Below are 26,633 nucleotides of genomic sequence, written 5' to 3'. Positions count from 1 at the left end.
ACTTGCAATATCCTCATCATTCCTTCAGGTTAGGAACAGTTATTCAAATCTTTTCCTCTTTCTTACACAGTTATTTCAAAATGTTTAGAATGTATTTGAGGGCTCAGATAAAAAGTGTTGGGTGGTGAGGATATGCGAACATACCTGTATTTTTACTTTATTTGTTTCTTACAATTTTTTTACAATACTTTTTGCTCTAAGTTAGGTTTTCCTAATAAAGTTTTAATGTTTAATTCAGATTCCCAATAACAGGAGCTACATAAGTCTCCTGATTGAAAGCAACAAGCAATATTATATCTACCCCTACATAGCATTCATCTTCTGTCCCCCAATCTTTTATCTAACTCCTTAAAGCCCCCAAAATACTAGAATTTCATCCACCATTCACTGCCCACCATAAATGTTAACCTACTGATCAATTCACACTTTTCAAATCTAATCTGCAAGAGCCACAACAACATCCATTTAGCCAAAGTGGAAAGAGACAAGCAGACCAATGTTGAATATCAAATTCACCACAATCTGGGAAAATCACCTAACATGCCTGAAATGCTGCAGGGCATGTATTTAAAAACCCTACCACTGCAGTTACATGTGACTTTAAGAAGGTATTGTAAGTAAGAAGTTTAATGGAAATTAAGAGAAATATGCAGAAATGTTTACTGTACTCTTTAGCAAGACCAACTACAAGAACCTTAAATGTTCTAGAGTTTATTTCATAAGTTTATGTATATGAACCTGATGGAATAATTTGAAGTCATGAAATCATTAAGAATCATAATATCTATGAAAACCCAGAAGTATTTACCATAATATTCTTTAAAAGAAAACAAATGTATATACATATAATACATATATGTATATACATGTATACATATATAATATGTATATATATACACATATATAATATGTATTATATATATTATATATAAGTAAAAAATTAAAGTTTATAGGGAAAACTATGTCATTTATTCAACAATTTAAGGGTCTACCATGAGTCAGGCCCTAGGTCAGGGGCCAAAGCTAAAGTAGTTTTAAAAAAAGAAAAGACAGATCTGGCCTCTGCCTTCTTTGAACTACAATTACATTACTAAGTGAAAATAAATGCTATTATATAAATATGTGGGTTTTACTTTTTCTAAATAATAGTGCTAACATAGTAGTGTTTTAGTAATATAATCTAGGCTTTTTGGCCAGGTGTGTGTTACAAAGCCTATGCTGGGGGCTAGACATTTATGAAACAAATGTCAAGAAGTATTACACAAAAATGACAACCATTGTTCCAAGTGCCAGTGGTGCACGATCACTGATGGTGCCCTTTCTCATTCATTCTGTAAAGAGAAAGAAGTCATGCTGTTGAGGCCCATGTGGCAGTCCTCAACCTTCTTCCAACACGGCTCAGCTACTTTTCATCACAGCATTGAGGGAGGAGGAGTCATTGATGACTTCAAGAGACGAGCTACCTCTATACCCACTCATAGTAGCTAACACTTCTAAAGGAAAAACCCAAAAAAGTGACCACCTGGCACAGCCCCTCTGAAAGCCTGCCACCTCGACCACCCTGTTGTATGCATAACGCAAATCCCATATGCAGCAAGATCTTGTTGAAGAACTCTGCATTCTGCCAGTGATTTCTCCAGAACGGACTTTTGTGAATGGAGGCAAGCTAAAGCCACACAGTGAATCCAACTCATTCAGCTTATCTTCTCCTGAGAGCCTCTTTTTGGTGGGGATAAAATTGCCTTTTCCTCTCACAGCTAGGTTTGGACTTGCTACTTAGGTTTTCAGAAATAAAAATATACGGTTTATGAATACATATATAACTGACAAATCAATGAAGAAAAAGAAATGGTAGAGGAAGCAGAGGAAGGTGATTGTGGAGGGGCATGTCAGGGATTATGAATTCTTGCTACTCAAAGTATGGTCCATGGACCAGCAATGTCAATATCACCTTTAAGTCCGTTAGAAATGCAGAATCACACACTCCACCTGAGATCTTCTGCATCAGAATCTGCATTTCATAAGATCTCTAGCTGTTTCATATATACATTAAACTTTGAGAGTCACTGTTCAAAACACCTGTAATATTCTGTTTTTTATACCTGGAAGGTGAGTACATTTAGTATTATCTCCTAAATGTACATATTCTATACAGACTTTTGATTATGTGGCATGTCTCTAATTCAGCCTCAAATGGACCCACTATCTACAAACTGTTAAGTAAGTAGTGATTGTTAAAATGTAGGGAAAAGGAATGCTACATGAATCTGATCTTCAAACAGTAAAATCAGATACAGATTAAAACTTCAGAGATCACATAACCCCACCTCTTCACTTTATGGGAGATAAAACATCTGAATCAGGAATGGGCATGTCTAGGGGTCAGACTGCTTAATTATTAAGGCAAAGTTGGATTAGGGCTCAAGTTTCCTGATCCTCAGTAATGTTCTCTATCCTACAGTAATACTGGTTTAGTACATCATAACTGATTTCTTTCTTTATAAACAAATACTCATGTTAAAAGAAAAATCAAGCTGGGGCACCTGGGTGGCTCAGCTGGTTGAGTGACCAACTTCAGCTCAGGTCATGATCTTGTGGTTTGTGACTTAGAGCCCTGAGTCGGGCTCTGTGTTGACAGCTCAGAGCCTGGAGCCTGCTTTGGATTCTGTGTGTGTGTGTGTGTGTGTCTCTCTCTCTCTCTCTCTCTCTGCCCCTCCCCCACTCATGCTCTGTCTCTCTCTATCTCCGAAATAAATAAACATTTAAAAAAATAAAAAGAAAAAAGAAAAATCAAGGGGTGGGTGCCTGGGTAGCTCAGTTGGTTAAGCGTCTGACTTCAGTTCTGGTCATGATCTCACAGTTCTTGAGTTCAAGCCCCGCATCAGGCTCTGTGCTGACAGCTCAGAGCCTGGTGCCTGCTTCAGATTCTGTGTGTGTGTGTGTGTGTGTCTCTCTCTCTCTCTTTCTGCCCCTCCCCCATTCATGTGCACACATGTGCTCTCTCTCTCTCTCTCTGTCTCTCTCTTTCTCTCTCTCAAAAATAAACAAACATTAAAGAAAATTTTTAAAAATAAAAATTAAAAAAAAGGAGAAATCAAGGGGCACCTGGGTGCCTCAGTCGGTTCAGCATCTGACTCTTGATTTCAGCTCAGGTCATGATCCCAGGGTCCCACATTGATCTCCATGCTCATTGCACTGAGCATGGAGCCTGCTTAAGATTCTCTTTCTCTCTCCCTCTGCTCCTCTCCCTCACTCACGTACTCTCTCTCTCTCTAAAATAAAATTTAAAAAGAAGAATACATTTTTAAAAAGAGAGAAACCGGTCTTACATTTTTTAAAAAGTAAAATAATTCTTAAAACCAGTACCCTGTATATTTAATAGTGGATGTCCAATATGTATTTGAGTGAATGATTCACTTTGATGCAGAGACAAACATTGTTATCTACCTCTTATCAAAGGGCTAAGCTAAATTATAGAATGATGAATAAATAATTTCCTTATGGAAAAAAACAAGAGTTCAATTTTTAGACAGTATATAATACTCTCCTCTACAATAACCAAAAATTGCCCTAATACTTTTATTAAAGTCAGAATATTTTACATGTTTAGTATTTGGGTATGTGAATCTGTTTGATTTCAATGAAATCACTATCTGAAGCAGGACTTTTAAATTACATAGAATATTAAAGAACAGTAGTACTCACCAATACTAATTTCATCATCTGTTTCAGCATCACCAATACATTCAAATTGGAAATCTTGCAGTGACTGGGAAAATTTCTGTACTGCCATAGACAGATCTGCAATTAAAAAGTTTTAAAAAATCATAAGTTGAAGATACCATGTGATACTCTAGAGTTTCCATGTGTATTATTATGTAACTTTGATTTTAATACTATATTTACCAGAACCTTTCAAATACTAGCTTGACAAATTTAAGCAGAATTTAAGAAGACTACTAAAGAATTATTTTAGGAACTGGATCTGCTCTGCTCACTGGGGATTTGCCCATGTAAGAAAGTTTTTGGTGCTAGTTGTGTATTATATGGAAACCAATTCCCAAAGCCTTTATGAAAGAACTACCATTCATTCCCTATAAATGGAGCATTGATTAAAAAAAAAAAAAAAAAAAAAAGAATGCTACTAAGGTTGCTGGTGGGGTGGAGTGAAAGGGAGGGGAAAGCAGCCAACCTTTGATTAGAAAGGGTCACCAATATATAGACTATAGAGCAGGTAGGGAATGTGTTTTTAACCAATAAACTACTGAATTAGGTCTCCTAAAGTGAAAGGCCACCTGAAAGGCTATTTACAAATAACCTTGTAATTTATAGGGGACCTCAAGCTAAATATATTCTTCAATCCAGGCTTCAGCCTGAATAAAGTCCAGAGTGTGACTAAATCCAGAAGAATTCTTTATTCTTGGAGAGAATAAAGTAAAGCCCAGAATAATGAGAAGTAAATCCCTGGGATACAGCCTAACAGAGTGATTAAGAATGCAGACTCTGGAGCCAGGCTGCCTGGGTGGAAATCCAAGTCCCACCAAGTATTTGCTATGTGACCTTGGGCAAATTATTTAACTCCTCTGAGCCTCTGTTTCCTCATCTGTAAAGAGTGAATAATAATGGCATAACCACCATAGAGTTCTTTCAAGGACTGAGCAAATTAATGTTTGCAAAGGATTCTGAACTGAGCCTGGCATTTAATAAACACTGTATAAGTTTTTTAAGTAAAATTATAAATCACTCTGAGAGTGCAGCATCACGGAGGCTTTAAAGGTTCCACCTCTCAGAGCCACTCTGATCATCCATACTAACCTTTCCACAGAAGTCTGTGCCAGTAGGAAAACATACTTTTCTGGAATTCACTATACACTTCACTTAGTGGTATTTCCCATGGGTTCAAGTCCAATACGTGAACTCTTAATTTTAATTTAAGCAACAGGACCCAATGAAGACTCTCTCCTTAACTAGTGTTTAGTCAGGCTCCTCTGAGCCCTCATCTTGTCTAGTTTTCTGCCTTGGCTCTCAGTCCTCACTCGGCCTACAGGGCCCAGTTTTAGCAAGAATCTTGCCAAGTCAGTTTAAAGAAAACTCCCCAACTCTGGATACCCAACCAAAATCTTCATCCCCTACATTTAGTCCTTCACCTGCCTTCACCAAGAATCCTCCTTATCTTTGATGTCTTCTCCTAGTAAATGGAATGGTGTTCCATCCACCAACACCCGCTCTATCCTGGCCTCAAGCCTGCTCCTTGGCTATAAATCCCCACTTGTTCTTGTTGCATTCAGAGGTGAGTATGCTCTCTCTCCCCTATTGTGTGTGGTAAGCTTGACACCTTTAGCAGTCTTTTTTTTTTTTTTAAATTTTTTTTTCAACGTTTATTTATTTTTGGGACAGAGAGAGACAGAGCATGAACGGGGGAGGGGCAGAGAGAGAGGGAGACACAGAATCGGAAACAGGCTCCAGGCTCTGAGCCATCAGCCCAGAGCCCGACGCGGGGCTCGAACCCACGGACCGCGAGATTGTGACCTGGCTGAAGTCGGACGCCTAACCGACTGCGCCACCCAGGCGCCCCCACCTTTAGCAGTCTTGAATAAAGTCCTCCTTAACATTTTAACCAGTGTCAGCATAATTTTTTCTTTAAGAGAACACTTGTGATCTTGTGCCTAGACATGACATCAGGACTTACTGTGGTAACCCACCATTCACGAAACCGTAAGCAGCTATCAATGTAAGTACTCATGAATGAACAGATCTTCAAACATTAAGGTCACTTTTCTGTGTCACTATTACCCAAAGAACTCACCAACACCCTGAACAAATACAATTTTGAAGATGACAGGCCTCAAGCTTCAGAGAGGCTCTAAAAAAAAAAAAAAAAAAAAAAATCAAAATACACACAGGAGACAGATTTTTTGAAAAAACAAATTATTCTCTGGAAAGATGATGGTACTCATAGATAACCCCTCTTTTCACAAGAGGACTAAAACTTTGGGCCAGCTACACATTCTGCTTGAGAGGTACTTTCAATTTAAGAGAGAAAGTTTTAGGGGCACCTGGATGGCTCAGTAGGTTAGGCGACTGACTTCGGGTCAGGTCATGATCTCACAGTTTGTGAGTTTGAGCCCCATGTTGGGCTCTGTGCTGACAGCTCAGAGCCTGGAGCCTACTTCAGATTCTGTGTCTCCCCTCTCTCCACCCTTCCCCTGCTCACGCTCTGTGTCTCTCTGTCCCTCAATAATAAATAAATGTTTAAAATTTTTTTTTTAAAAAAGAGAGAAAGTTCGATCAGCTCAAGAATGTCTCTGGACTGGACTTTCAAGAAGAAAGATGAAGCGAGCCTTCTTAATGAATTAATAGTCAATGAAAACACAAACACTTTATTAGAACTAGACTTCACCAATTACCTTTGAGGCCTTGGACAATCATCCATCCTTCCATTTTTTCTTATCTTTACAATAGAGCAGTAATACTGATCTCACAGGATTGTTCTAAAGACTAAATGAAGTATGTGCCTGGTACATACTAGGCAACTCAATAAGCGGTATCAGTTATTATCATTCAAGTCCAGCTCATAAAAGTGGGGAAGTTGCCTGGCCTTCCAGACAGAAGTGCACTGTGCAGAAGTACGCATTAATCTGATGGTGCACAGCTCTGATACGATGGGTAGAGAAATCATAACACCCTACATCAAATGTTATGAGAAGACAAAGAAAGAAAGTAGACTCCTGGGATATTTTAAGCCAAGCTATATGTGCGTACTCTCCCTGAGACAGGGAAAGCATCCCATTTAATGTCCCCGTATTTTTCTATGTACAATAAAAAGAGCTTATGGTAAAATGGATTTGAAGTCACAGAAGCAATTCCTACAGTAGAGTTGAGATGAGGGATGGTACCTACAGGTGAAATCAGTGTGCTTACGAGAACTCTGTAAGAGAGATCGTTCCTTCTCTACCCTCCTCACCACTAATTCCTCTCAGTTTCCCCTCAAATTCAGTGAGCTATCTGGAAGCTTTGTCGAAAGGAACTCTGACACAACATCCCACAACTGACCATTTATTCCTGAACTACTCTTTGCTTGCTCCTTCACTAAGAAAGATAAGCTGCTTTCTCCTTTCATAGACATCACAGTGGGTGCACTAGAATAATGCCTGTCTCTAGACAAGAACACAGGAGCCCACTTTACCGGCTACTCTTGTCAACATAGCCAAGTGATTGAGAGTGTGAGTTCTAGCAGCAGATTACCTGGGCTAATTTCCTGCCTCTACCTATCAGTGACATGACTGTGGGTAAGTTCCTTAACTTCTCTGTACCTCAGTATCCTCATCTGTTAAGTGGAACAGAATGTGTCTCTCAGGGTTACTGTGAGGAGTAAATGAGTTAAATATAGATGAAGAACTTAAAACAGTGTCTGGCACATTGTTAAGCATTTAAAAAATGTTGGCTAATTTTTATTTAAGCCTTCCATTTGGGTGGAGTAATGTCATTTCCTCAGTAAAGATGAGGCTCTATACTTTCTGAATTCCCCATAATTCTGAACTTAAAAACATTAAAATACAGATATGTTAACTTGTAAAAAAAAAAAAAGTGTTGGCTATTTCCATGTAAACATCTTAGAAAAGAAAAAAAAAATGTTTCAGGAATGAAGGTAGCAGCTATTAGACCTTAGATAACCTTGGAAAGTGCGCAAAAAAAAAAACCCACCTGTTGGCAGCAGTTTCAAATTCTCTCTTACTGCACTCCAATTGGGCTATGACGGAGACAACCTGATTATTCAGTATTTGAGTAAGAGATACATGTCTATTTCAACACTAGAATGAAAACTGCACAAATGATCTCTGCATAGTCCTTTTGGGAGCATAATGAGACAGAATTATATTTCAAAAACTTGGTTCTCAAGTTAATTCAGATAACAATTCCAAAAATAAAGGGAAATTCAAAATATGACTTATTTTCAACTTCAAGTGTCTGGGTTCTTGATTTTCCTTTTATTTGTTCTCCTTTTCTAAAAACCATAGTAATAATCAGGTCAAAAATATTACCAAGATAAAGAACTTGCCAGATATTTTCTGCCAGTAACAGTGGTCAGTCTGCAAAATGAGGAATCCAGCTCACAGCTTTTAATCTTGGCTCCATGTCACTCTGAACTAGAAAGCACAACACCTTCAACTGACTTGAAACTGCATGAAACATACTATTCCCTAAATGTCCAAAATTCCTAAACAATGCCCAGATGCATACAACAGAAGTACCGGTTCTAAAACCTTCTAAATAAAATTGATTCACATCTGATTAAAACCTAATTTTTAAAATTCTATTGTTGAATTTTAAAGTATCAAAATGTATAATGATAAGAACCTACATTTTCTCTTAAATACAAAAAGAAAGATCAAGTGTATAAAACATGACAGAGAATTCCAGTTTAGGCAAAAGTGTCTCTTTCTCCCTATTTCTATTAGAACTTGAGAACAAACAAGAAAAAACTCCCAGTCAGAGCTGCCTGGCCACATTCTAAGGTGAATGTAGAGGAATAACATTTACTAGCAAGCAAGACTGTACATAGTAAAGACGTCATTAAGTAGCACCCGTACCATATCTTTTCCGTTTGTCTAACCTGCAAGTTAAGCACAGATGTCTTCACATGTATTCACATTAAGTTGGAAGAAATTACACTAGGCTTTAATTACTCAGGAATGTTTTTATATCAAAGAGTTAACCTGTAGCACCCATGATTAGATGATGCAAATGAAACATTAAACTTCATTTCATTAGAGAAATAAAACACACTTAGTAAATAATTATAACTCTTCTTATACATTAGGAGCCGCCTTTTACTTTAGAAGTGTTAATGAAATTATTTTTACAATGTTATCTATGGAGGTGAGCTATATTTATGTCAGAGCAAGTACAACCAGCAAGTCTACTGGTACAAGGCAGTTCTTCCTGAAACCCAGTTGATCTGAGATTGAATTTAAGATTCAGAGGGGCAATGTGTTGCAGACATATGTGTTGTAGAATTATACTCACACTACCATGCAGAAGGCAGACAGTACAAAGCAACAGGAATACAAAGGTAAACATAAGATATAACCTTTCCTCCAAAAGGGCGCAGTCCAATAGGAACATGGGGCATGTAAATAAATCCTATCATAGGTCAATTGATAAAGTGTCTTACAGAGGTTAATAACACCATCACTACAGGGGCACCTGGGTGGCTCAGTCAGTTAAGCATCCAACTTTTGATTTCGGCTCAAGTCATGATCTCAGAATTCATGAGATGGAGCCCACAGCTCTGAGCTGACAGCACAGAGCCTACCTGGGATTCTCTCTCTCCCTCCCCCTCTCTCTCTCCCTCTAAATAAATAAATAAATAAATAAATAAATAAATAAATAAATAAAACTTTAAAAATAAATAAATAACACCATCACTACAGATGGTACTTACTACATGCTGGATACTTTTCCAAGTACTTAATGTAAATTAAACCATTAATTCTCAAAACAGCCACAAAAAGCAGATATTATCACTCCAACTTTACAGATAAAAAAACTGAGGCACAGACAAGTTAAGTGACTTCCCCAAGTTCATACAAGCTAGTAAATAACAGAGCCAGATTTTCAACCCAGGAAGCCTGGCTCCGGAATCCCCATTTAACCATATTGCCACACTGCTCTGCACATAAAGGAAGCAAATAAGAAGGCAAAATCAGGGGTGCCTGGGTGGCCCAGTTAAGCGTCTGACTCGTTTTCAGCTTGGTCATGATCTCACAGTTCGTGAGTTTGAGCCCCACATCAGGCTCCATGCTGACAGCACAAAGCCTGCTTAGGATTCCGTCTCCCTCTCTCTGACCTTCCTCTGCTTGCTCTGTATCTCTGTCTCAAAATAAATAAATAAACATTTACAAAAAAAAGAAGAAAAAGGCACAGTCAGTTCTGCCTGAGTGCATAGGGGAAGGCTTCTCACAAGAATCAATGACAACAGAGACTTAAAAGATTTGACAACACACTAGGCATGGCCAAGTTTACAAAATGTACAGGATCTTCCAAAAGGCATCTTCTACCTACATATCCAACCACACCTATCCAGATTCACTCCAAGCTGGGGTACTGGTTAACACTAGAAACAAACATCCAGTCTCTTATAACTATGTTTATATTGTTATTCCACTTTCTAGAGATATACTCTTCTTCATGGTCTCTTTCAAGAATTCGCTCAAGCTCCCATTTCCTCCAAATATCCCTTCCTGATCCCTTCTAGTTTAGCATAATCTCCTCTTATATTTTCCACTCCATGCTGTGACTCGCTTGCTATGCATCCTCTATTTTACCTTTTACCCTATTCACCCTGTTTTAAATAGTGTAATAAAGGTAGGAAGTTTTATCCTCTGCAAATACTATCCAAGTATTCAGCACCATTTCTTATACACTTGAGCTCACTTTTTGAAAGCATGAATCTCTGTAAGGTAGATAAATTCTTTCAACTTTCCGGATGCCTTTCACCTTCCCTTCTCCTTACTCTTGCAAACACCTGATGTGGCTTTTCAACCACTGGTAAAATGTGGATTGTCAACTTTCCAAAAATAATAAGTAATAAAATGTTTTTCTATTTACAAGAAGCTTTGATATACATTCACAATAATGATAGCAAGAGTATTGATAAGATGTTTTATTATTTCAAAACTCTTACATATTTTTTCCTAATTCTCACACAAAACTATGAGGGCTAACACTCTGAAATTTAAGTACTAACTTAATTAGCCCAATGTCTAAGGAGAGCTGGACTCCAATCTGGACAGGTCTTCTACTCCCCAAATAGGACATTCTCTCTGCTACATACCACAGCTAATTCCCAATGACTAACAGGCACTAAAACCAGGGAGGGTGTGTCCTTTAACAACATCTAACTAAGCCTTTATCTACTCTATAAACTCTAAAATAGTAAGACTCCAAGTATGGAACTATACATTAGAGCTAGCTATGCTCATTAGCATGGTATAAGGTAGCAGCAAACATACGTTAGATAGTCATTATGAAACACCATGCTAGAAGCCAAAGGACACACACAACATTCTTACACTTTCTAATGCCACAAGATAACTGAATAATATTCTAGGTGTTAAGCTTTTTGAAGGTAGATATATATTCTTCATCTCATTTTGCCCTTAGTGCCCAATAGAAAGCAGACTCAAAAGAGACCAGAGGGACCAGAAATACAGAAGTGTACACCAATGTGTTAATATAAAAATCCACTATAGATTTTACTTTACTGAAAAGCTTATGGCATTGGGAACATACATGAGTATAAATGGAAGCCTTAACTTACTAAAAAGTATACTGAACACTACACAGCAGAATATTCAAGAAATTATCCACTAAGCCTGGGTTTTTAACACCTGCAGTTATGTTTTTAGTGTTCTCTCTGAGAGCCACAAATGTCAGACTGATAGATGGAGAAAAGTCAAAGGAAAAGAACACTAGGTGTGGTCAAGTATTATAAAAATGCAATGAGAACTTGTCAATAAAAATCATTTCTATGGCTCTCATCTAAACAAAGTTTTAAATGCCCACTTTGTTATTTCCCTATTTACATAAATGGGTAGAAAATACTGGTTGTCCAATATTAACAGTTAAAGAAAAGTCTTCATAAAGAAGGTCCAGGACAAAGCTTAGTACTACTAGTCACTCAATATATGTATCTTGAGCTAAAGTGAAAATGAGTGACTTACAGTAATGGGATCAAGCAATTTTCTTTCCTTGCAGGCCTTGAGAAATGCTGTTGCATGTAGCAATAGCCATGTTCACAGGAGGTCACCGAAGACAAAAATCACAGAGGGCAATGGGGCACTGATGCCGTTCTTCATCCCTCTGGAAATGCAAAAAGAACAGACTACTCTCGGCCACTAAATTAACTTGCTGTATTTGCGAATGGAACAACATTGCTTTGGCACTGTAAAGTTGGCCTAGCTTTAGATGTCTTCATTCATTTTTATGCTATGTGTGTGTTCAGGGTATTATTTCTGGATTCTGTTTTGGATAAATGTACCTTTGTGGTAGGCAGTGTAAGTCAAAGCATGTTTTCAGTGATAAAGTCTTATGTGATGAATATTGCTCAGATCTGGGAAGAAGTCCTTCATTAGAATCAATCATTCTTTCATGTCATGAATTAAGTGTGCACATGAGTGGAACAGATATGGTCACCAATCCTGGGACCTCCACGTACTGCATGCAATGTGTCTTAGAGCAAGCACTTAGCTTCCCTGAATCTCAGGTTCTACATGTACAAAAAAAAGATAGTAAAGCCTTGCGAGACTGTCATGAATATTACACAAAACTAGCTTAGCACAGTGTCTGGTACAGAACAGAACAAACTTGAAATACTGGTTCTCAACAAATGTTAACTATTAAACCACTATTTACTAAGATGGCAAATGCAGAATATGAAATATTTTCATTGTAAGCATAACACATTTAGTCTGTGAATTAAATTACTATCTTCAGGACAGCTTCAGTGAAAAAAAATAGTGGTGCTGACCTCTAAGACCAGTTTGTAATCCCATAAGTGATATGTGTCTGGCAAGTAGCTCCATAAGATTCCAACCTAAAAACAAACAGGAACCAACAGTTGGGCAGATTTTATCCGCAGTTTCAATAAAGCTACAAATTCCATGAAAATTAAAAATTAAAACCCACAAAGGCTTCACTGCTACTAGAAGTAAAGTTAAAAATAGAAAGTTCAAAGTATGAAGTAAACCACCCATCTTTCTACCCTGGGGGAAAAAACTTGAAAAAGGAAGGGTAAGGAAACAATGGCACACTGTAGTTTCTCAGGATTCTCTCCCTTCCTCAATAAGCATTCCTTTGCTGCCTTTGACTTTTCTCTTCCTCACACTCACACTTTCCTTTAGTATGATTAGTCCTCAGTCACCTTGTTTTACCCCAAAACTTGTTTTCTTTCAAAAAGTACTGTACATTGGGGCACCTGGGTGGCTCAGTTGCTTTAAGCAGCCGACTTCGGCTCAGTTCATGATCGCATGGTTTGTGGGTTCAAGCCTCTGAACAGCTCAGAGCCTGGAGCCTGCTTCAGATTCTGTATCTCCCTCTCTCTCTGCCCCTCCCCCACTCATGCTCAGTCTCTGTCTCAAAAATGAATATGTTAAAAAAACAATTTTTTAACTACTGTATATTTATATGCAGGAAACTCCAAAGTGGGGGTTTAACTCTGAATGCTGCACTTCCAAGCAAAATTGAATAAAATATCCCCCGCCTTTTTTTGATTTAGGTAAAAAACACTGACATGGAAAACTTTGCAGGTTTCCTAAGCTTCCCAGCAACACAGGATGTCCTGGCACATTTTCCTGGTCTACTATCCCACCCATACCTCTCCCTAGTCCAATCACTCATTTCCTACTACTTGCCAAGCACCTACAACTTACACTCTTACAAATACAGCAACAGTGAAGTGTTTTAGTGTTCTACCCTCACCTCCAGCCCACTTTTCTTTTGACTACCTGAAGTATCCTATCTATTGAAGATAATGACTCAGGAAGAGTATTTAGTGTTACCTTACCTTTCATGTCACACAGCAGCCTATCGCTAATTCTTAAAGCTTACTTTTTCAATCAGCACCTTCTTGATATTATATACCAAACACATTTGTGATAAAATTGGACTAGTTAAATTACCTTCTTAAAGCACCACATGAGTTGTTACCTACTATGCAATTCAAGCATATCATCTTTCTATTAGGTTTTTCAGGACATCTTTTTTCTCAAACTTCTTTACATCCTCAAATATGCCTTGGCCAAACAAACCACTCTAAACTTTAGTTCTCTCAACATCCATGAAGTCATTCCCCATGTTGGAAATATTCCTTTGCTTTCTGTTAATGACCTTCAAATGTCTTCAAATACAGAGGTACTCACAGCTCTGCTGTGAAGCTTCATCATACCTCAAAGAACATCTGGCTATACTTGAAGATGAAGCATGTAGCTCCCTTCAGTCTTTTTGAAGCAACTTTAAGACCCACCTCTCCAGATTAATCTAAAAGCCACTCTAAATAATCCAGTCATAGCAACACATCTGCTGGTTTACAGATATCAAATACTGACATGCCTTATCATATACAATAGTATGTCAAGAGTTCACAAAGCCGTGGATAATTTTAGTGTTATGTTCTTGGTGTTGTAACTTTTACTAGAAAACTGGGGAGATAGAACCTCAATAGTTTTATCCTCTTTCACATATTTTTGAAAGTACATATTGTGAGTAAACCAAGAGTCATGTGAATTAACTTATATTTTGTTACTTCCATCAAGGCAGCCAGTTCGGGCCATGTCCTCAGACTGAGGGTATATTTTCCCCTCCTCTAGTAGAAAATTTTGAGAAGTATTACATTACTGTCATATACTGCCTTTTTGATGTCTACTGATATACTGTACAAGTTTACATTCTATTATTATTACATATTTATGTCCAAGTCTCATAACCTTCACCAAACAGCAAGCCTGTGGAGGGCAGAGAATCTCTCTAGTTTTTACTGCAACCAGCACAGAGTCTTGAAAATAGGAAGTTAACAATAAACACATTACAATGCATGAATTCAAAGGATTTAGGAAAGGTAAACTAAGGCTTTTCCAGGACTGGCAAAAATCAATTCCAGATAAGAAATGATTTAGTCACAGACTTGCCTCTAGCTATAAAAGGTGCTAGGAGGAACAGAGAAAAACCAGAGCCCCAGCAAAACAACATACCTAATGATCTGAACATCAAATCAAGTACAAGAAATCTGAGAAGCCACAGAGAACAGATACAAGATTCTTTCATTTAAGATCTTTTGGCAAGCTGGGCAAAAAGCAAAGCAGTGGAAACTGACAAAACCAGTCCAGATATTTTAGGTACTAACCTAAAATCTCACCCTTGTCTTAGAAATCCAACTCTAAAAATGATTCTGGTGGTCTAATCAAGCTTGATGAGGAGAATATTCAGTTAAAAAAAATTAAAAGTTCCATAAACTTAAATCATTAGAGAAAGCTAGCACAGATTCTTATTTCCTTATATCATTTTCTAATACAAAGAAGTCCTATTAAAATATCAAGAGCAAGATTTTGATGTCAGGCAGCCTACTAGCTGAACTCTCAGTTTTGTTTTGTTGAGAGGGTACTTAAGCTCTTCAAGTTTCAATTTACCTACCTGCAAAATGAAGATAATAATATACCCTACTTCATAATGACATACATGCAAAGGGCTCAGCATAGCACACAGTAAGAGCTTGATAATAGTAGTTACAATTATGAAAGCTAATTTTTCAGGAGGAAACCAATGACATGCTATAGTTGGGTCTTGGGTACTAAACCTACATTAAGCTCACCTCTCAGGATTTAAGATAATGCACTATTACACGATAGCAGCAAATTTAATGTAGCCCAAGTACCTGCTGACCAAGAAAATACTAAAGTGACAACAAACATCATTAGTCAAATTGTCTCTGTTCCAAAAGGTGAATTTACAATTTACTTAAGTGCATTTTCCCATCAGCTGTTTAGCACCATACACATTAATGAAAGTTATAAGAACACTTATATTGACTCCAACGACAGATTATTAAAACTTCAAATTATTGTCTCAGTGGTTAATAAATTTCTGCACATTCCAGCATTCCTTAAGAAAAGCATTCCTGGACTGAATAATGAACTGTGTTTGACCAAGTGAAGAAACAAGCTAATGTACATGAACCTCTAAAAATTTTGACAACTTTTCACAACTGAAATTGAGTAACAAGTTTAAAATGTGTGCATAGCATAAATGGCTAGCTATGTTTGTGACAGCGTATTTGGGTTTTTCACTACAGTATTTTTATTGATTTTCTTTGGTTAAACAAAAGTGTATAATATGTAATATCATGGCTATAAATGAACAATACAGTTATGGCAAAAGAAATTTTTCCTATAGTTATATGACTAACATCCTCTTAAAGACTAGAAATATTTTATTATGAATAGTAATTGAAAGGCAAATACATAAGCCTCTGTCTTAGACGAGATGTGTAAGTATGCTGGCATCATGGCTGGTTCTTCCAAAAAGAAATAGAAAAGAATGACTCTGTAAAACAGGGTGGAACTTGGGCTGCCAAGAAATTAAAGGCACAAAGATCATTATTTTCTATGTCCACAATGTTTTTGTAAGTTGCTTTCAATAGACTTGTTATCCTACATATTTACAGACCACTTTTCTGCTATCTTAACCCATTTTGAAACTCTAAAGCTATTTTTTCAGACTATTTCAAGAAAACTACATTTTAACATATTAGACTCCATTGTGCACCTTTAAAGCCAATCCCCCACTTACCCCATCTTTAAGGTATTACAAGAGACCATTTTTATAGGATACACTATTTTACTGTTTTATTCTAAATTCCAAGTATTCTGTTTTTAATAAACTGATTTACTACAGTCATTTACCACCTTCGATACACATGATGAGATTTTTCAAATCATATGTATACCCCCTTATCTCACTAGAACCCTACTGTGGAAACAGACTGAGTAATTATCTCTATTTAGCAGATGAGGAAACTAAGGCCCAAAGTTAAGTGACTTACCCAAGCAATAGAATGAGGGCTGGAATTTGTACAGGCCAAACTTCTTTCTATACTGCTTAAATAAACATTCCTCTTACACCTATAATTCTACCATACAAGGCATAACTCAATAGTAAACAATTGTTTTAAAACAGGATCATTTACAATTTTCCTTATTTTCTCACTTAAAAAAATCCCTCATCCTTATACCATATCTCCATTAGGTAACTATTTTAACTGCTGGTGTACATGTTATTTACATGGAATGGTCATTATAAAAATGCCTAAGTGGTTTGAGGAACATACACATCATGTTTAAAATATTGTTTTATTTTATGTGATTATGTTCATCAGAAACCATAAAGATGAATCTCAAATCTTTTATTTCAAAAGAAAACTCATTCACATAAATGCCATGCTGTTTGAGTTACCAGCATGCATACACATCAATGATCTGTACAGTCAGCAACTGCCTGCTGTGATTCTAAACAGCTAAGACATACTTAGCCACCAGAGCGGAGGAATTCCAACTGTGTCAACTTGTGCAACTACTTCTGGCTTTGCAGCTTCCCACATTCTGGAAGGCACATTGTCTGTAATTATTTTATTGCTGCAAATAAAAGGGACTTCTCATACAAATGACACACATGATTTATGCCAGGTTTTTATTAGCACATAGACAGTCCATGATTAGTTCACCATTCAATTCAGAAACTTAAACATATATGTGGTTTTCAGGTCCTCTGACCTGATATTTTTGTCTTCTTCAAAACTTACTAATGTCAGTTCTTCAATTGATAAAAATTTAAGATGATTTTTATATATCACTGTTCATATGTTCTAAGATGCTAAATTATTTTTAAAAAGATGTTAAATTATTAAAAATTATTTTAAAAAAGCTCACCATCCAATTTTCAAGATATTAAAATACAGAAACCGTACAACTTTGATTCCATGAATTACTATGTATCTTTATCTTTTATACTTTGCTTGGTCATATTGAACAATGGCATCATTCAGAGCATTTGAACTGTCAGGTAAAGGAAAGCATTATCCCTAACCTCAAGAAGCTAATAGCTTAACAAAATAAATAGCATACAAGGCACTACTTCAATTGCCTTCTCCTATCTCTAAATACCAAAGAAACCTAAAACCATGAAGAGCCTGTTCTAGAAATATTGTCTGTGTTGTCCCTAACCATTATGACAGGGGGAAATAAATCCATTCTCTCTAGCTTAACTTCTTATTCCTTGGCCATTTAAAGGACCCGAAGCCTTTATTCAGGCCACCTAGTCCCTTGGGCTTATTTCTGGCAGAGGATCCAAGCTGAAGGGGCTACCAGCAGCTGTGTGCAAACCCCCACTCATCCCTAGAAATACTGAAATAGTGGGACTGTGGGCAATATTTTAACAAGGGCTCTCCAGATAACAAACTAGATAATTAGGCACTAGAGTTTCTATTTTCAGGCTGGAAATTCTTAAAGAGTTATACAACCAAAAAACGAAGTTGTGCATACTGTTCCTATTTGCTCCACAGGCTCCCTGACCACAATTTTTGAAGTATAGAAAATTCTCTATAATCTAAGATTCACATTCAGTTCCAATGCTGTGCAGTGTAGGGAGCCAGATCATTGTGATTCAAGTCAGCAACTTTTAGGATAAATGAAGTTTGTGCACTAGTTATCACAGGTCTGTGGTAGGGGTGGGGCAGGGTAACCACTGTTCCAGCTAATTAATTTAATAACTTAAAATTACATCAGAATAGTGAAGGGTTTGTGTAAACAACCCTGAGAATCCCTAGAAATCATGCCTGTGAATGATTAATATCTGCTATAATAGCAACATGACAAAGAATTACAGTGAATATCAGACTAACTTACCATGAAAATTGTTAGATTTCAATGAAATTAAATTTTATATTTCTTTAGTCACATCCTCTCAAACCAAGATAATGAAGAAGTATTGAATAAGTAGAAGTCTTTGGGATTTTAGCTTTATTGAGTAGTAAACCTGATATATAATCAGCATATCACTTACATATAAATGGGATTCTCAAGGACTTAAAAGATATTTTTCCTAAATATCTTGACTATTATCCTGCAAACAAATCTGTGCTATGGATTTGTATTACCTATGGAAAAAATCCTTAGTGTAAGCAAGAGTAAATTTTAACCCTGTATCAACTGCAAAGGCAATAAATCCTAAAATAATTAAATCCACATTAAAGAGCTTTTTATTGGTAATGTTATGATTCAAGAAACAAAACAAAAGACTTAACAAAGTAGTTCCCTTCATCAAAACTTTACCACACAACGCTCATTTAATCAATAAAAAGGTAGGTATTAACTTCCTTATCTATGCAATTTCTACTTCTCTCAGTCTACAAAGATCCTACTACCTATCATCCAGACAGTTTGGTAAGTAAGAACCAGAGTGAATTTGGAATGTCAGACTACTTGGCAGAATTAAAGACACTGAAAATGCAACTTTCCCTAACCACAGTCAAATAGATAGAAATGTTTGTGAACTTATCAAACCACTAAATTTAGAATCACCTACAAATTATTCAAAGTAGTGCAAGATGAGTTATAATAGTATACTAACTAGCTAAAAGCACTAAAGTGAGACATTACTCAAAATGAAATGCTTTTTCAAGAAGGAATTGGTACATTAATTATCTAAACATAGTCTCACTCCCTTACTCCTTTCAGGTCTTCAAATGTTACTTTCCCAGTAAGGGCTTTCCTGACAACTATTCAAAAGCAGAGTCGCCCCTAAAGAACAGGCATATGACCACACACTCTTCTATATAACCTCCCCATATTTATTTTCCTTAGGAGCATTTACCACTGACCTATAATACAATGCAGTCATTAATTTGTTTCCTCCAATTACAATATAATTTCCATGAAAGTACACATTTTTGCCTATTTTGTTCACCGTTTAACAAACAGATCTAGGCCTGATACATAAAAGGCACTTAGTTTTGCATAAACGAATGAAACTAAAAGGATATAGTAAGATCCTTAATAGCAGCCTTCTTAAAACAGGATACGTATATCCTGTAGTGGAGTAACATAAGATAAGCACTGCACTTTGTATTATTATTTTTATATGAAAACAAATATGTTATGGAATATTATGGATAAAGTAATTAAAGAACACTTAAAAGAAATTTTGGCTTTGTGGGAGCCTGGGTGGCTCAGTTGGTTGAGCGTCCAACTTCAGCTCAGGTCATGATCTCACAGTTCATGGGTTCGAGCCCCATGTCAGGCTCTGTGCTGACCGTTTGCTCAGAGCCTGGAGCCTGCTTTGGATTCTGTGTCTCCTTCTGTCTCTGCCCCTCCCCCACTCACGCTTTGTCTGTTTCTCAAACAGAAATAAATGTAAAAACAAAATGTAAAAAAAAAAAGAAATTTTGGCTTTGTGATAGAATAGAATTATACATTGATTAGTCATATAAGGAAAGCGGCATAGGTGTTTAAAATTGGGTATATGTTTCCTCACCTCTCATTTTAGGAATTAATTTTGTAGGAATGTATGGAAAGTAATATGCAGGAACTAAAACATCACCACCAATTTTTAATACACCTGAAAGGAAACGTTTCCCTATTTTGCATTCTACTGTCAGGCAATTTTCTTTAGAGCTAACCTGAATCAAGTAATCGGAGATTAAAGTTTTCAGTTTATTTCCTGCAAATATGGAATTGAACTAAGCTAGGGAGAAAAGAGCTAGTGAGTAATCATAAACATAGACAAGTCTCCATTTGTAAGCACATGGGTGGAGCTACAGTCAGAGAAAGAAAATACCATGATTTCACTCATATGTGGAATTTATGAAAACAAAACAAATGGCAAAGGAAAAAGAGAGACTGAAAGACAAATCGAGAAACAGATTTTTTATCCAAAAAAATTTTTAATTTTTATTATTTCTGAGAGAGAGACAGAGAGAGAGAGGGTGCAAGTGGGAGGGGGTGGGGCAGAGAGAGGAAGACACAGAATCCAAAGCAGGCTCCAGGCTCTGAGCTGTCAGCACAGAGCCTGACATGGGGCTCAAAATCCACCAACCAGGAGATCATGACCTGAGCTGAAGGCTGACAATCAACTGACTAAGCCACCCAGTAGCCCCAAGAAAACATTCTTAATTATAGAAAACAAACTGATGGTTACCAGAGGGGAAGGAGATGGGAGCCTGGGTGATACAGGTGATAGGGATTAAAAAGTGCATTTGTGATGAGCACCTGGTGATGTACTGGAAGTGTGGAATCACTACAGTGTACATATGAAACTAATGAAACACTGTAAGTTTTTGTTGTTTTTTTTTTTTAAAAAAAAAGGAAACATGGCTTGAACTCAAAGTTCCTTAAAGTACCAGTTGGTTTCTGAGATGAAATGAGGACATCCTCAATAGAGCGCACGTTTTTAAAATCAAAATTAGCATTTGTTACACAAAAGATTTTTTTATTTAGTTCTTTCTTTCCCCAGGACAGATCTTAAACATGTCTGATTTCTAGTTTCAATTCCAAATTGATGAAGAGTTCTTTAATACTCTACTATCTACTAGTGCCCTTGTTCACAATGACTAGTAAAGACCAATATACAGATTTAACTACTATGGTTAAGTGTGCCAGGGATCTTACTAATTTGGTAAGAGAGCTTTTCAAAGCATCCCAAATTGACCAGATGAAATTTCACTTATACCCATTTTATCATGTGGTTGTAAGTAGTTCTAAAGGGAATTACCTCAAAGATTTAGAATTAAAATGCTCATCTAACATAACAAACATTTGTGCTTCATGGGACTTCAAAATATGCAGACTTTGGATTATCGCTCACATATAACCGGACAGAAAGTCAGAAGCTAAGGGTTGCAGTCCCAGTTCAACTGGCACTAATTTACTATAAGCATGTGTACGAGCTAGCGTAGGGAAAGAAAACTACCTCTAGTCTTGTTCAGAACAGCTGCCCTTCGCTTTTTGTTTCCTGAAGATATCACTAAGATATCCTCTAAAAGTTTTTCTTTATCAAAGAAAGAAAGAAAGAAAGAAAGAAAGAAAGAAAGAAAGAAAGAAAGAAAAGAAAAGAAAAAGGAAATAAAATAGAAATACTGGAAGTCTCGGGTTAAAGCAGACCACCAATGGATTTCTCTCTAAGCCTGGGCATGTCAGAACTGCACACTGTGGTTATAAGTACACATGTAAAATAATGCTTGCTCTAAACTTAGTTAAGAACAAAATAACAATTTTGGGATTAAAGTAAGTACTTCTCATACTAAATTACCAAAGTTAATCTCTACTTTCACAATGGAACACCATGGGTAAAATGTCTTCACACAGAGAAATCTGCTTTCTAGGCAGCATGTTGGTAACATGGGTCTTCTAACACTTTCATTTAGGCTTGAAGCAGTTAACTGGTGTGCCATAATTCAAATTCTTTGTAACTGAAACAAGAAGACAAGGAAGCTAAGGCCTTCAAAGTTCGTCAGTGTAGGCTAGGGCCTACAGAGAGAAGTCAAGGGATACATAAAGGTCAGTTACATGGTAGGCATGCTGTAACAGGAAATGGTCCATAAATAGAGTTCCCTTTATCCCACACACTTAACCTTCATGTGTCACAGCTTTTGAGGAGGCATCACATCATGATATATAAGAACAAGGCTCCTTTTTCCCTCTCTCATCACGCGTACTCTGCAAAGTGGCCTTATAGTCTGTCAAATAAGTCTGCTTTCCTATTCAAGCCCATCATGAAATTGGAATGAGAACTCATATCCTCACTCCAGGAATAGCTATGCTTCATACAAACCCTGTCAGCTTTTGTCTTCTCAGGACACAGAAAATATAGTATAACCACAAGCACCCCCTTTATTCTACATATATATTTTTAATGTTTATTTATTTTGATCTTTTATGTTTATTTACTTTGGGAGAGAGAGTGCATGCAAGTGGGGGAGGGGCAGAGAGAAAGGGAGAGAAAGAATCCCTAGCAGGCTCCATGCTATCAGCACAGAGCCAGATGTGGGGCTCGATCTCACAACTGTGAGATCATGACCTAAGCTAAAATCAGGAGTTGGACACTCAATCAACAGAGCCACTCAGATGGTCCTCTACATATATATTTTAAATAATCCAGTAAATAAAGTTCCAAAGCATCACCCAACCTTCTGTCCAACTACAGTAGTCATGGAATCTTGCCTAGAGCAGCAGTCTGACACTGGACCACCGCAGGTACCAATAGTCTACATGGCCAGTCCTTTATCTTACACTTTCTGGCCCAGCCTTCTTCACTGTCAGGAACCATTCCATATAAAACTCTGCAGTCTAGGCATTTTTCCTCTCCACTCTCCATTGTTTTGTCCCTAGAACAGAAAACTCCTAGATAGTGTTCTCAGCTTGAACAATATTATCAAACAGCAAAGAATAGTGCTATGGTGTCAGGTTTAAATCTTAGTTTCATGATTGACTAACTTTTTGTTACTTTGAGCAAATTACTTAACCTCTTCCTCACAGTCTCATTTTCTAAACATTAAAGAAAGCTACTGTGTAGTTCAGTGTTGGTGGGAAGATTAGAGAAGTTCAGAACTCTAGTATTTCTTAGCTATGTTTCTCTCCCTTCTATTTCAAAGGAAGAAACTGAGAGCATCATATAAGAATGGGAAGGATGGATGGTGACCAGTATATAACCTGATATTTTAAAAAAATGTATATGCATGATAAAATTTATAGAACAGAGACTCTAAAGTATAACACTTTAGTCCTCTAACACTTTCATTTAGGCTTGAAGCAGTTAACTGGTTAAAGTATAACACTGTAGATTTCATTGTCAGAAGGAACAGTTCCAGAAATTATACAAAAAGGATGAATACACACACACATACACACTAACTTTAGTCAGTCTGAAATCAGAAAAAAAAAAAAAAACAAACACTAATCAACTTTAAGCATGCAGAACACCAAGTAATTGAATCTTAAAAAAAAAAAAAAAATTCTGTACATATGCAACACATCACACGTAAAATCTCAGATATTCACTGCTCTAGGTAAAAGCCTTCACCACCAGTGTTTTAAAAAGCTGCAGCTGGACTAGGGGTCAGATGGCACTCAGTAGTTTTGTGTGTGTTGGGGGAAGGGTGTGTCAGGAATGAATGTGGTTATCAAGGCATTTCCAAGTAGGGAACCCTTGGAACAACATTAGAGTAAGGGTCATGGGAAAAGAACTTTTGCTCACCCTACTTCCTGGCAGCATTTTCAGTACACAAGCCATAAGCAATTCATATTTACAAAGTGAACAAGAAAAGACGGGCTTATTAGATGACGGGGGGCAGGAAGATATATATACACAGATTATGTATTACTTACACTTCTAAAACTTTTATTTAAAAACTCTAAAAATTATTAAAAGACTTAGCATATTTCAAAATATTTAATCCACACTGGTTTAATAAATAAATTGAATTAGGTTTGAATATTCTTATTAAAGTCAATCACACAAATGAAATTCAAGAAAATAATCATGATGTATCTACTTTATCTTTCTCAGAAAAAAAATGCAATTTAAGTTACCTTTCAAAGTCATAGAAAAAATATTTCTCAGGATTTCAAATTTTCAAATCTAGAGTTCTTCACAAAACAAGATAGTTTAAGAACTTGGTGAATATATCCTGAACTTGTAAAATCGAAGAGCAGTATAGGTACCAAAGGTCAATAGTTCCTCATTTTTTCAATCATTTTGTTAAAATTCACAGACTAGAGTCGCCTGGGCAGGTCAGTTGGTTAAGCATCCAACTTCAGCTCAGGTCATGAGCTCACAGTTTGTGAGTTCAAGTCCCACATCAGGTTCTGTGCTGACAGCTCAGAGTTTGGAGCCTGTTTCAGATTCTGTGTCTTCCTTTCTCTCTGCCCCTCCCCTGCTCACACTCTGTGTCTCTCTATCTCTCTAAAAAGTGAATAAAACATTAAAAATTAAATAAATAAAATTCAGACTTGACATAACCAGTTAACAAATCTCAAATTATACAACTAATACAAGCTACCTTTTTTCTTTTTTATACACAATATAGTTTTATTGAGTTATTGTAGTTTCGATGAGTTAAGCATATGTCTCCTCCCATATGCTTCCCTGCTTCCTTTTTTTAATATACTGATATATATTTTTTTCAGTTTTTATTTAAATTCCAGTTAGGTCTCATATAGTGTAACATTAGTTTCAAGTGAACAATCTAGTGATTCATTACCTACACACAACACCTAGTGATCATCACAACAAGGGCCCTCTTTACAACTACCACGCATTTAAGCCATCTCCCAGCTCACCTCCCCTCCAGCAACCTAGGTTTGGTCTCCATAGTTAAGAGTCTGTTTTCTGGTGTGCCTCTCTCTCTCTCTCTCTCTCTCTCTCTCTTTGTTTTCTTTTCTTTTCTTGTTTTTTTTACAATCCAACTTTTTAAAAATGGACACTAAGATAATTCAACCTAAGAGGGAAAAAAAAAAAGCCATTCCAAATCTATACATTACTATTCTGTTTCTTTCTCTTAATCCTGGTATTCTGGAAAATTATAAGCACTTTTCAAAAAGATCTCAAACAAGGCTTGGTTTAACAAACAGCTTAAGTTCTGAAGTACATGATTTCTTTATAACTATGGATTTATCAATGAGAGTGGCCTCCTGACTGCCTGTATGTTTGAGTGTTATTAAGCAGTCTGACAAAATATGGAGAACTGACCTTGCCATGGAATGCAACAGGCAGTTTCCCCCCTGCTGCTTCTTAAAGAAAAAGAAAACAAAATATTCAGACTTGAAATGTAATAACAGATTTCCACATATTCACTTTATTTATAACATTCCTACTCTTCACCGATCTTTAGGGGTTAGTAATTAGTAGTAGCAGTAATTCTATAACACTTTATCACTTTATGTAGGGGAATAGACTATTTATGAGCTTCACACACATTATTCCCATTGATAAAACTCATTACCTCCAGGCACCTGGGTGGCTCAGTCAGTAAGTGTCTGACTCTTGGTTTTGGCTCAGGTCATGATCTCACGGTTTGTGAGTTTGAGCCCCATGTCGGGAGGCTCTATGCTGATAGCTCAGAGCCTGCTTGGGATTCTCTCTCTCTCCCTCTCTCTCCCCACCCTCTCTCTCTCTTCCCCTCCCCCAAGTGCTGGCACTTGTGCACTCTCTCTCTGTCTCTCAAAAATAAATAAATAAGCACTTAAATAAATAAATAACCTCCTTACATAAAAACAGGTAAGACACCAAAAAGCAATGTTCTGATTAAACTTCAAAATGAGAAAAAAATACATATATATATTAGAATTACTGAATTACCTTTATTTTAAGTCTCCAAGCAAATGTCAAATACTTTACATGGGTACTCTTTTAAACCTAAAACAAAAATGGCACTTAGCTGTTAGATTCAGACTTAAGCACTTACCTCAGTAATCATAGTACTGTGAGGTTTTAGATGGACCAATCACTGAAATATAAGCATCTAACCTCTCCTTTTTGTTTCAATAAATTTCAGCTCTTTCCACATCTGAATGCCAAATCTATATTAAAGAAATGCCTCTTTCCCACCCACCTCCAGTTATTAATAGTCAAGATGGAGAAAATGTATGTAAATAATTCCCTTAAGCATTATAATTATAACCAAATTAATATTTAACATCAATAGGTTATAGGCTACCTCATTATTTCTACAACTGTTTATTTAATTACTTACAAATAATTTCTTATACTGAATATTCTCCTAAATCCCCATCAAGATATCCAAGAACATTTCATGTTGAACCTGCTTGGGATTCTCTCTTTCCCTGTCTCTTTCTCTACCTCTCCCCTGCTCATGCACTTTCTCTCAAAATGAATAGACATTTTTAAAAAATAAAATAAAATGTAATGTAAGAATTCCAGATTCCAGTGCCCAGCATGGTGCTTGAGTATGGGCTCTTTTACGTACCCACGCAGTGCTAAAAATTGTACCAATTAGTGTGCCTATAAGCAGTGTTAGTATCATTAAGTACCGTTTAGTCCCAGTAAGAATAAAGATCGATTTTTTTATA

The 26,633-nt window shown here is 36.7% G+C and overlaps 1 protein-coding gene across 2 annotated transcripts in view; it reads right to left on the bottom strand.

Annotated features, from left to right (window-relative positions):
• Positions 1 to 26,633, bottom strand: part of ARHGAP42 (Rho GTPase activating protein 42) — a 325,984-nt gene that overhangs the window by 240,417 nt on the left and 58,934 nt on the right. For both annotated transcript variants that reach the window (XM_086678623.1, XM_086678622.1), the window contains exon 2: positions 3,706 to 3,801. In XM_086678623.1, coding sequence (XP_086534749.1) covers positions 3,706 to 3,801 — 96 coding nt within the window. The remainder of the gene's footprint in view (positions 1 to 3,705; positions 3,802 to 26,633) is intronic.

This window comes from Puma concolor, chromosome D1, assembly GCF_028749965.1.
Source record: "Puma concolor isolate L17-30 chromosome D1, mPumCon1.1.hap2, whole genome shotgun sequence".
Lineage (NCBI taxonomy): Eukaryota > Metazoa > Chordata > Mammalia > Carnivora > Felidae > Puma > Puma concolor.
This window is presented reverse-complemented; position numbering and strand designations above follow the sequence as displayed.